Genomic DNA, 12,241 nt, shown 5'->3' with positions numbered 1-12,241 from the left:
TTCCTGTTTTGTTTTGATTTTACATTGGAGTATGAGTGTTTGGGGATTGCTCAGCAAGCACCATAAACAGCTAATAAAGCCCTGCTCTCGCAGATTCCACAGGCATTACTTTGAATCCTATCTGGTTTGGATGTTTTTTCCTTTCGTATACTTGTCTGGTTTTGAAGGGAACTCCTAGGGAACTGGTCCCCAAATAATTATCCAGATGACTCCTGATAAAAATCAAGCCCCAAAGTCTATGCCAATCAAAACACAGCCAAGGCCTGGTCCAGAACCAGCTCAGGCACCAGAGCACTGGTGAGACGGTAGAGGTCAAAGTCAGAGACACACTTGCCTCAGTGGGCCATACCACACAACTTAGAAGCTAACTATGTCACTGTCACAAGGAACTCATGGGGCCATCCCCTAGGACCAGTGCATGATCACCAAGGCCATAATCTGAACCCATGAGAGCAGAATGCAGGGTCACACCCTCTCCAGAAAGGCTGCCAATTATTCCACAAAGTGCTCCACAAAAAAACACGTCTGATCTCTCTCATTGCACAGTTTGGAATTTTATCTCCTCTTCACTCTTCCCTTAGTAGCTGTTCAACTATTCAAATTCAGCTTTCAGTTTCTTACTTTCCAAATCGAGATGATACAAACTATTTGCGGAATAACATCTGAAAAAGTGAAACACAGTGCTGAGCTAAAAGACATCATTTGATTATCATTCTGGCTCACCATTAATTCGAGAAATGTATACTTTTTTCCTTTTAATTCAGAGAATTAAGCATTTTCTGTAAGAAAGATGAGAATGCAGCTCCAGAGCTGAACCATTCCTACAGGGATTCCCATCCAGACAAAGACAGGAAGAATGAGGCCATGACCCACGTTTTCAAGTTAGCTTTCTCCACCTGGGGGAGGAAGATAACGTTTCTGAGCCATCTTATTTTTTAAATATTCTGTTAACTGTCAGATACCCATCTGCTTAATTATCCAGTTTTTATGGGACTTTAGGATTGTTATTTGCAAAGGGTACAGATCTGCCTCATCAATTAAATAAACTATTCCTCTACCTCCTCACTCTGCTGCTCTATATGACCAATCAGATTGTAAAGGTTTCATTAAAAAGCACTGGTGGATTTCTGGGAAAAAGGGCATCAAGAACACATGTATCTAAACTTGTTTCTATTACTCCCATTAAAATGACCAAGAGAATATAAAGATGGGGGCCGAGGGGACTGCACCAATACAGGAAATAACAGAGGTGCCACTGACATGCCAGAAATGTCAAGGAATTTTGGCAGATGGGACTAGGTTGAAGAAAAATACCATAAGCCAAATAGCATCTCTCCCTCTTAAGGACAGACTGGGTTCTTGAGAAGCAGGGCTCTGGCACCCCTTACTTGAAACGGCAAATCCAGAGGGGAGAGTGGGCTACGGAGCAGGTAGAAAGCCCACCAACTGGACACCCCTGTCTGTGGTGCCTCAGAAGCATTTGAAGCAGTCAGGGTGTCACAGGGGCATCTGTGATACCACAACTCACACCCGGGTAAAGATCAGAGCAAAGAGAAAGATGCCCCAGGAGCTATGGGTTCCCCGAACCCGGACAGAAATGAATGAGGCAGAGAGTATGACAGAGCTTCCACTCCGCTCCCCTCATGCTGATGGATCCCTAAACTGATACACTAGTCCACCTCACTCAGGAAATGGGGGAAAAATCCACAAGGTGTCTGTGAAAAGATTCTGAAACAAACAAGGAGAGCACAGCATTTCAAACTTGTAAAAAGATTTATTACAAGAAGCAAAAATAATTTTTCAAGAGCATCACCTTGTATTCTCAAGAAAATTTTTGAACAAACACGGTCTGTGAAATGAGATAAGATAGCAAAATAAGAAGAAAAAAAAAGCAGTTGGCCAAGAGGCTTGAGAAAGAAAATGGGAACTGAATGAGATGAGGAACACTAAGAATCAATCTAAAAATACAATAGCATTACTATCTGCATTAGAAACCATACAAAGCAGCCCTGATTCAATAGAAACTGAATCAGTGATGTGGAAAGCAAACATGAGAAGTTCTCCCAAAAGGTAGAGAAGAACAAAGGGACCAAAATCATGAGAAAGATGGTGAAAACAATGGAGGACAGTGAACAGAGCACACACTCAAAATCAGTGTTCTTGAGAAAGAGAGTCTAGAAAACCAACAGGAGGAAATACCTACACTGCAGATCAAAAGTGGTCACCAAGCACCAGGCAAAATTAAAGTGAAAGGATGGACACTGAGCTACACTCTGATGAAAATTTTAAATGGAAAAGGCAGAGACAGGAGTCCAACAAGCATCAAAACGAGGGTAGAAAGATCACTGTATTACAAAGAGACGATCTGGGCTGGCCTCAGACTTCTCCATCAGAGGCCAATGGGCCAGAGGGTGGTCATTCCATAAATCTACACATGTGATTAAATTGTACAGAACTACTACTACTACTCCTATACACACACACACACACACACACACACACACACACACTGTGTGTACATATAAAAACTGGTGAAATCTGAATAAAATTTGTACTCTAGTTAATAGTATTGTGCCAATGTTAATTTCCTGGTTTTGATATTATATTGTAGTTGTATAAAATGTTATCATTGGGGGAAGCTGGATGAAGGGTCCATAGGATCTGTCTATACTATCTTGGCAACTTCTTGTGAGTCTATAATTTGTTTTTTTTTAAGACAGTAAATCAAGGATCAAGGTCTACTAAAGAGATTTGAAAGAAAAAAGAATTTCATACCCTAGTAAGTTGCTGGTCATAGGTGAAAGCAACGAAAAGTCATTCTCCATTATGAAAATAACAAGTAATATCGGAAGATTCAAAGCAAGAGCTAAAATATCTAAACATTTTCTTTCATGAATCTAAATTGTGAAAATGGGCAATCATGCTCTATAAGGTCTACTGATGAGCACTGAAACTAGTTAAGGAGCACTCAGTTTAAGTAATTTGCTATGAAAATGATTCTAAAACCAAAAGCAAAGATCTATGTTTATGTTTAAGAAATGATACATGATAAGAAAAATTACAATAAGAAGAAATTAGGGGGCTTTCCTGGTGGCGCAGTGGTTGAGAATCTGCCTGCCAATGCAGGGGACACGGGTTCGAGCCCTGGTCTGGGAAGATCCCACATGCTGCGGAGCAACTAGGCCCGTGAGCCACAACCACTGAGCCTGCACGTCTGGAGCCTGTGCTCCGCAACAAGAGAGGCTGTGATAATGAGAGGCCCACGCACCGCCATGAAGAGTGGCCCCCGCTTGCCGCAACCAGAGAAAGCCCTCGCACAGAAACGAAGACCCAACACAGCCAAAAATAAATAAATAAATTAATTAATTAATTAAAAAAAAAAAAAGAAGAAGAAGAAGAAGAAGAAGAAATTAGGCCTAAAATCTCAGAACATACCCAAAAAAACCTCTGGAAAATAGATTTAGAAAGTGGAAAGTGTGGGACTTCCCTGGTGGCAGAGTGGTTAAGAATCCACCTGCCAATGCAAGGGACATGGGTTCGGTCCCTGGTACAGGAAGATCCCACATGCCGCGGAGCAACTAAGCCCATGCGCCACAACTACCGAGCCTGCGCTCTAGAGCTCACGAGCCACAACTACTGAGCCCACGTGCTGCAACTACTGAAGCCCATGCACCTAGGGCCCGTTCTCCACAACAAGAGAAACCACCACAATGAGAAGCCCACTCACCACAACAAAGAGTAGCCCCTGCTCGCTGCAACTAGAGAAAGCCCATGCGCAGCAATGAAGACCCAATGCTGCCAGCTAATCTCCTTATCTTATTGATACATGGGAGGCAAAAACGTATGTTCTTTTTTATTTTTTATGTTGATACTAAACATGTGGTTTAAGACCCTTACAGCTATCTTTTAGCACAATAAAGAATTGCTATACTAGTTATAAAAATAAATACAAATAGCTTACACTTCCCTGTTAAAGACAAAGACTCTAGATTAGCCAAAAGAAGGTTTCCCCCATATGCTTTGTCCATCTTTTAATTTTTTTAATTAATTGTATCCACAAGTGATGCACCAAAAGAATTCAACAAATAAAGGATAAAATTTTTTTCAAATGGGCAAAATATATCAAGGAAACAGAAACACAAGATAGTAGGGATGGCACTGTCAGTATCAGACAATAAGAAGAAACTTCTGTTACCTGGTATTAGAGCCAATTATAAAGCAACTGTAACTAAAAATAGCTTAGTAATGACATAGTAATAAATGTATCAAATGAACAGAAACAGAACTTACTGTATAATTACAGTGTAAAAGAAGATGGTTATAATAAAGTTAGCCTTTTAAATCAATGAGGAAAAGAATGTTTGAAAATCAAAGACAGAAACAATTGGTTATTCAGAAAAAGGAGGAATTCCTTATCTTATATCATATACTAAAATAATTCCAGTTGAGTTAAATGCAAAAATTAAACACAAGATTAAGAATAAAAATGTATTTATCTGAAAGGCCTTTCCAAGTACATATTTGTGTGCTAACAATAATCCCACTATAAACAAAATGCAAGGCAAATGATAAATTGAGGGAAAATATTTGTAACAAAATGAAAATCACTAAGAAAAGGACAAACACCCTCTAACCATATGGGCAAAAGACATGATTAGATTATTCACACACACCCTCCCTCCCCAAATTTAAACATTCATTAAAAGCACGGAAAAACTCATCACTAATAACAAAAGAAGTACAGGTGAAAACAACTATATAATAACTTGGGAGTATAAATATATATAACCTTTATGGAGGATAATTTGGCAATAGCAAAGTAACATAAGCAAATTATATCTTTAAGTATCTTTAAATTCAAGTACTGTAAGCTTTACACTTGCTCATGGTTTTTTGAGAAGTCATATTAAGGAAATAAAATATGTGTACTAAAGTATCTGCTCCAAGTGCGGGGGGTGAGCACAGCAGTCATAAATTGGCCAGTGGATTAGCCCAGCCCTGCCACTTGGGTGACCAGCAATAAAATGATGTCAATAAAATCACCCACATTTTAGAGCTTTCTGGAGATCTGAAGAGAGAATTATGGGTGCCTGGCCCATGGGAATTGTTCAGTAACTATTAGACACTGATAGCAGGGGTGATGATATTTATCTACAATCCTGCACTAACAGGTTCAAAATCCCTTATCTGAAATGCTTGTGGTCCAACTGTGGTGCTTCAGAACTAAGACCTTTTTGGATATGAAAAGGTAAACAGTATATTTACCTAACTAGGTCTGGGAGAGCACCTGGTAATCAATTACATCACTATTCATAGAGTAAAATATATGAATATTCATTCTAAGTGAGATAAACATCAGTTCAGGTCAGGTTTTGCAGTCAAATGAGTTATGGAAAAACTTTTCGTGCTTACAGCTTTCTGGACTTCAGATTTTTACAAGAGGGATTGAGAACCTATATTTATAACAGAGAAACATTAGAATCTATCTAAACGTATGATAATAAGGGGTAGGTTACATAAATTATGATACATTCATAGGATGGAAAACTATACAGCTATAAAAAGTCACTTTTTCCAAAGAATATTTAATAAACTGGGAAAATGTTCATGAATAGCAGGTAAAAAAAAGCAAAATAAAAAACACAAATTATGAATTCTATTTTGCAAAAGTAAATTATATAATATTCCAGAATAAAAGACTACAAGGAACCATACAAGGAGGTTAAATTAACCACATTGTGGTTAACCACATTATGTTCTTCCTTATACTTTTCTGTATTTTCTAATCTTCTATGATAACCAGGAAAACAATCCATTAATTTTTGAACTATTTATGGTTGCTGTTCCTGCGTAGGACTAGGCTAGTTCTTATCCTAGAGGGTTAACAAGCCCATCTCTGCTCTCAAGGAATTTACCAATGCATCTCTGGAGAGCTGAGGGCATTACTCAGTTCTCTCCACATTAGAATGCATTTCATTCTCCATCAGCACTTCCCCACTGGCACCTCAGGACAACTTGACTCAGGCACCAGGACTTTTTCACACCTCTACCAAATGAAACCCTGGTGACCTTGCAAGTTAGTGATAAAAATGGCATCAGTGCTACAATAAGAACTTGATTCAACCCATGACCTTATCTAAAGAAGCTAAAAAAGAAAAAATAGAAAAAAAGAAAAAAGCAGGGACTGTTTAAACGTGTTTGATTTTCACTCTTTTTTACTGTACTCATCAAATTGCAATCATTTAAGAAATTATGGGGGAGGAGGAGAAGGTGATTACATTTGGGTTTGTTCCAGGTGCTTCGCATGAGTAAAAGGATGTGAACTTGAACTTGACAGACCCAGCAATGAAAAGCATTTTGTGGAGTTAATGGGATGATAAGAGAGATCACGACATTGGTTCGTAGAGAGGACAAGCAAGAGTTCATCTTACCTAACAGACCACTCATCAATGTCTAAGGGGTGGTCTTTGGCCAGAGCTTTAAAGGGCTCAGCCATATTTAGTGCGGATGTTCCTAACACCCAGGTGGTCTTCACTGAACTCCACCCAGGTCTGGAATTCTCCAGTGGTTTAATACACAGTTTGAAAACATTTTATATCAAAAGGCTATTTGTTATACGCCTCAACTCCAAACATGGAACAAAAGAGATAAGTGATCCATCAACCTACACCTAATCACCTAAAGGGACCACATAGGTTGATATTTAATCACTTTTACATAGATTCCAATAGTCTTTTTAAACTATTGCTGAGAACATGAGAAATCCTTGTGCAAAGCTTTTGCCACACATAAATAATAGCCAACTGTGAAGTTAAATAAGAAGTTAACTCTCTTAGCTTAATCCCACAGAAAATTACTTGTTTGCAGGCAAATTATCCACTGGGGATACTTTTTTATTTGTGGAGTGCTAATCCTTCCCTCCTGCTTTCTGCCACCCTTCTTTTCCTCCTTCCTCCCAACCTGAAGAGAAGGAAGATAAAGTAAATGTGCACAATCCCACATTCAATCAGGACCTTGGTTAAAATAAAGACCTTCCAGGAAAAAGGTGACTTACCCTATCCCAGCTGAAACACAGGCCCAGTCGATCAAGTTGTTTCCTCATGTGTCTAATATTACTGCAAAACAAAGGGAAAAGAGTTTGGATTTTAGAAACAGGAAAAGCCATAAACAAACTACACTTTGAGAATGTGAAAAGGAAACTGGAAAAGTCTAGATTATTCCAAAGGGCTTTAAGTGTTGTTTCGCCCTGGCGAAAAAATTAATTACTAAGAATCAGTGAAAATATCTGCCTAGTAGAAGACATCTATTCTTTGGACCCATGCAAAATCCACTAAAAACCATGATAGTCTTTGGTCCTGGGGACTAACCCTTTCCCTGGCCATTCAGGAAGGCAACCCTTCTGATTTGTGCACTCCTGGCCCATCCATATGCCTGTATTCTGCACAAATTTAAGCCAAGCATTTACAAATTTAAAAGCGACTGAAAAGAAAAATCTTAACATACAAATTGCGGGAATCCAAGAGGAGCCATACAGTGCTCTGTCAATCAAAACCTAAAACCGAAAACTCTCCAACAATTGGAAAAGAGGAGAGAAGTAAATTAATCAACTTTAATATAATATGAAATAAGAAAATATTATTTACTTTTTTCTATTTAAATTTTTTAAATTAAAAAAATTTTAACCTTTTTTATTGAAATATACTTAATTTACAGTGCTGTGTTAGTTTCAAATATATAGTAAAGTGATTCAGTTATACATATATACATATAAATATATTTTTCAGATTATTTTCCATTATAGGTTATTACAAGACAGAGTATAGTTCCCTGTGCTATACAATAGGTCCTTGTTGTTTGTCTATTTTATATACAGTAATATGTATACGTTAATCCCAAACTCCTAATTTATTCCCCCCTGCCCCGCCCCACTGTCCCCTTTGGTAACCATAAATTTGTTTTCTATGTCTGTGAGTCTATTTCTGTTTTGTAAATAAGTTCATTTGTATCATTTTTTTAGATTCCACACCTAAGTGATATCATATGATATTTGTCTTTCTCTGTCTGACTTACTTCAGTTAATATGATAATCTCTAGGTCCTCTTTTTTCTTTTTAAAGAAAAAGTACTAATTCATTTCTACTGTGTCCCCTTTCAGTTCAAGCAGACTGAAAGTATGAAAAACCATGAAGAAGTTCTCTAGGTGATCTCTGATTAGCTAACAATAGCTGATTTTAATTCCAAGCCTCGTGTTAAGCATTTTGCAGAAAAATGCTTACAACAGACTGAATGTTTGTGTCCCCCTCATATTGTTATGTTAAAACCTTATCTCCAACGTGATGGTATTTTGAGGTAACCAAAGGTACTGTGAGAGGTAACCAGATTAGTGCCTTTATAAAAGAGTCTCCAGAGAGCAACCTTGCCCCTTCTACCATGCCAAGACACGGAGAGAAGACAGCTGTCTATGAACCAAGAAGCGGGTCCTCACCAGACACCAAATCTGCAAGTGCCTTGATCTCGAACTTCCCAGCCTCTAGAACTGTGAGAAATACATTTCTGTTGTTTATAAGCCACCCAGACTATGGTATTTTTGTTATAGCAGCTGACTAAGACAGTGCTTAATCTTTATCCATTCATAAGAGGTAGGAACTATGACTATCCCTCCTTTACAGATAAATAAACTGAGGTGCAGAGAGGTTAAGTAATTTGCTCAAGGTGAATGGCTAGGAAGAAGGAAAGGCAGGATTTGTACCTATATGGCCTGATTCAGGGGCCATCTTCTTTACTGCTATGCTTACTACTCCTCCTTGGAGGAGCTGGCAAACTTTCTGTAAGGGGCCAGATGGTAAATGTTTTCAGCTCTGTGAGCCATATGGTCTCTGTCACAACTACTCAGTTCTGCCATTGTATCATGAAAGCAGCCATGACCGATATATAAACAAATGGGTGTGGCTTGTGTTCCAATAAAACTTTATTTACAAAATCAGGCAGGGCCAAATTTGGCCCATGGAATTTGCCAATCCCTGGCCTAGCTTACATCAAATTTATACCATATTTGACTCATTTTATTTAAATCATTATTTCCTCCTTTTTTTCATCACACCCATTACTCTAGAATTAACCTTAATTGGAAAAGTGGAAACTAGGGATTAGGAAGAAAAAGACAAGTAGATGGTGCAGAAGATAAAGCAAAGGGAGGTGAAAGACAATGGGGATAGACTTTGAACTGCCCTCTCTACCTCTGAGGGGCAGGGTGAGGAAAGGCTTTGTGAAAGGGGGTGGAGTGAGCCCAGAACATTCTGCTGGGTTCTGGTATAAGGCCCTCAAGGCTTTACCAGGAGGGAGAGGGATGGGCACTGCTGGCCCACAAGTACATGGAAGCATGAGGCACAGGGGGTACTGGGAGTATGTCCTCCTTGGAGAAAGCCACACCCAGAATAAATTGGCCATATATTTCCTCGTTGAATATCTAAGTTCCTCTTGCTTCAAAATGGTGAAGGCAAAAAATTAACAGAATTTGCAGAGAAAATTATAATGTGGAATTTGAATATGGCTCAAACTATGGTCAGGAAGATGAAGAGCACTGTAGAAATTTAACAAATGTCACCCTTTCCTTCTCCTTTTTCCTTCCAAATGTAAATACTCAAAGGAAGAATAACTGTAAATAACAAAGCATCAAAATGAACACATGAATGAATATCCAAACCCTCTTTGTTATTTCTTAGATAAGAATACAGCGTGCTAAAAGGCAAACACCAAATACAGACAATCCTGTTTATTGCTTGGCAGACTGCAATGTTTTGTTTGCTTTACTTTCTATTTCTTGTGCACAGGTTAAAAAAAATTGTTTAAGGGTTCTGTATACAAATGCTTGAATATGCCTGTAAACACATACCTCTGTGTCCAACTTTCTGGATGTAGATTCCTCTCGATTGCAGCATTTTCGGCAGGTAATCCAAATGCATCCCATCCCATGGGATTGATAACCTAGCACCCAGAAAAGAAACATCAGCCGTGGCAGATTGCTAAAATCTTTATCAGTATTCTCTTCTGGGCAATGAGCAGGCATTCTCTCCTTCTAACACGTCTTATCCCTTTCCTGGATGATTTCAAACTATGCTTTTGAAAGCCAGCTGGCTACCTAAGACATAAGCACAGAAGAGAATTTAGAAGGTTATACACCAAGGTGCCAATAGCAGTTATCTCTGAGTAGGTATTTTCGTGACTATTTTTTACTTTCTTCTTCTTCTTGTCTGTATTGTGTGTAATGAACCCAAAGGGTTTTTCTGAAATTATAAAAAGTTTCTTTCAATTTCAAAAATAGGTATATATAAAAATATATATAGGCATTCAAGATGCTCACCTCATGTTAGATTTTCCAATTAAGGAGTTGTGCTGTCCAATAGGGTAGCCCCTAGCCACATGTGGTTATATAAATTTAAACTTAAATTAATTAAAATTAATTAAAATTTAAAATTCAGTTCCTCAGTCACACTAGCCACTTTTCAAGTGTACAATAAGCCACTTTGAATCACCTCCTATAAGATATTTCCATTTTCCAAACAACAGAGGATCCTAAGATCTCAGAGCTTGAAGAAGCTTTTGAAATATATCCTCCATCCCCACTCCTTTATTTGACAGTCCAAGCAACGATGGACCAACAAGAGTAAGCAGCCTAGCTAGGTCACACCAGAAGCAATTACTTCAGACCAGGATAGGCTCTCATTTCTGCAAATGGATGACCAGTCACAGCTCAGCTGGCAGCTTCAATAGCCAAGTTCTCTCAACCTAACTTACATGCCATGAATGGGAACAATGGCTTGAAACACAAGCTGTGGCATCAAGGGACAGACTCAGAAGGCCAGGCTCTCTACCCACTGCCAGGAAGGACACCTGCTTTGAAAACTCAGACTCCTACCCTTCTCTAATGCTGATTTTCAGCCACAAAGCCATAAACACAGCTTCTCCCAGAGCCATATTTCTGAAGCTTGCCTGTGGATGAGGATGGCTTGAGGAGGCTCCAGTATTTCTAGAAAACAGCCCTTTACAGCTGGCCTTCTTACTTCCTATCAAGCTCCTGATCTGTCAACTGCCACAAGCTGGGTTTGTTTGTGTGTTTGTTTGTTTGTAATCATGCAGAGAACCTGAGCTTCTGTTCACATACATCTTGGATAGTGATGGACACTCAGACACACTTATTGGCACTACCTCATCACCCGCCCATATCATGATGGAACATTTTCCACTAAAGAAACAGGTCTCATTTTCTTTTATAAATAACTTTTTCCCCTGATTATTGAAATAATGCACGTTCACTACAAATAGCTTTGGTACATAGAGAAAAATATTCGGAAGAAAATAAAATAACCTTAATTCTACCATATAGCCATACATAAATGTTATTTGGTAAATTTATATCCAATTTTTAACAGTTGGGATCATATTATTTCTGTGTGTTTTTTTTTTCATTGTGTACCTAGAGTTTTCTTCCATCTTTCTGTCTTGTTCAAAGACTCTCTGAGATGCAAATGAGTATCACCCATGGCCACCTCTGCCTCAAGTCCATAAGCACCTACAATTTAGTGTCCCAAACTGGATTCACACTCGAATCCCAGTGCCCAGATCCGTTCTCTCCCTAGTCCCTCTTAGCAGGTGGCAGTAAGAGAACAGGCACGGCCCTCCCAGTGGCAGAAGCCACTTGCCTTACATCGTCCTTCCATTCTGCACATTATTATTTTTTAATTAGGTTTTAGTTCTGATGGAACAATTCCATCTCAAGAATGAAGACCATGCATCTAAAATCAGAGCTGCTCTAACTCCTTTGGCTAGTGAGTGGGAAATGCAACAAAGGCTCGCTCCTCGGGAGGCTGTTTGGTTTGTGGGGAAATGTCCTAACCCAAACCTGCCATTTACTGGCAGTGGGACCTGAGGCACGTCACTTACACTGAGTCCCAACTATCAACTCTGACTGAAAGCAGCCACCCAAATCGTTGAGAATTACACACTAAGATGTATGTGGTGCACCCAGCACAGTACAGGCACCCAGTAAATGGCAGGGCTGGCTGCAGTGGCAGCTGCTGTCGTCTGCTTGATCTTCAGCACCTCACAACATTGCACATCACCAATTCCCTCATCAGGACCTCAGCCCGTGTCTCTTTGGCCACATTCATTATGGTGGCTCTGTGACAACAGGCAGGGAGACCCCTTGACCTCACACACATCCTCATCCATGTACATTCCTAAGG

General features: G+C 39.2%; 1 protein-coding gene across 2 annotated transcripts in view; it reads right to left on the bottom strand.

The window, feature by feature from the left end:
* The window catches only part of LARS2 (leucyl-tRNA synthetase 2, mitochondrial), a 275,856-nt gene that overhangs the window by 121,980 nt on the left and 141,635 nt on the right, over positions 1 to 12,241 (bottom strand). For both annotated transcript variants that reach the window (XM_061196628.1, XM_061196627.1), the window contains 2 exons: positions 9,892 to 9,983; positions 7,055 to 7,115 (listed from right to left, as the gene is read on the bottom strand). In XM_061196628.1, coding sequence (XP_061052611.1) covers positions 7,055 to 7,115; positions 9,892 to 9,983 — 153 coding nt within the window. The remainder of the gene's footprint in view (positions 1 to 7,054; positions 7,116 to 9,891; positions 9,984 to 12,241) is intronic.

The sequence above is a fragment of the Eubalaena glacialis genome, chromosome 7 (genome assembly GCF_028564815.1).
Source record: "Eubalaena glacialis isolate mEubGla1 chromosome 7, mEubGla1.1.hap2.+ XY, whole genome shotgun sequence".
NCBI lineage: Eukaryota > Metazoa > Chordata > Mammalia > Artiodactyla > Balaenidae > Eubalaena > Eubalaena glacialis.
This window is presented reverse-complemented; position numbering and strand designations above follow the sequence as displayed.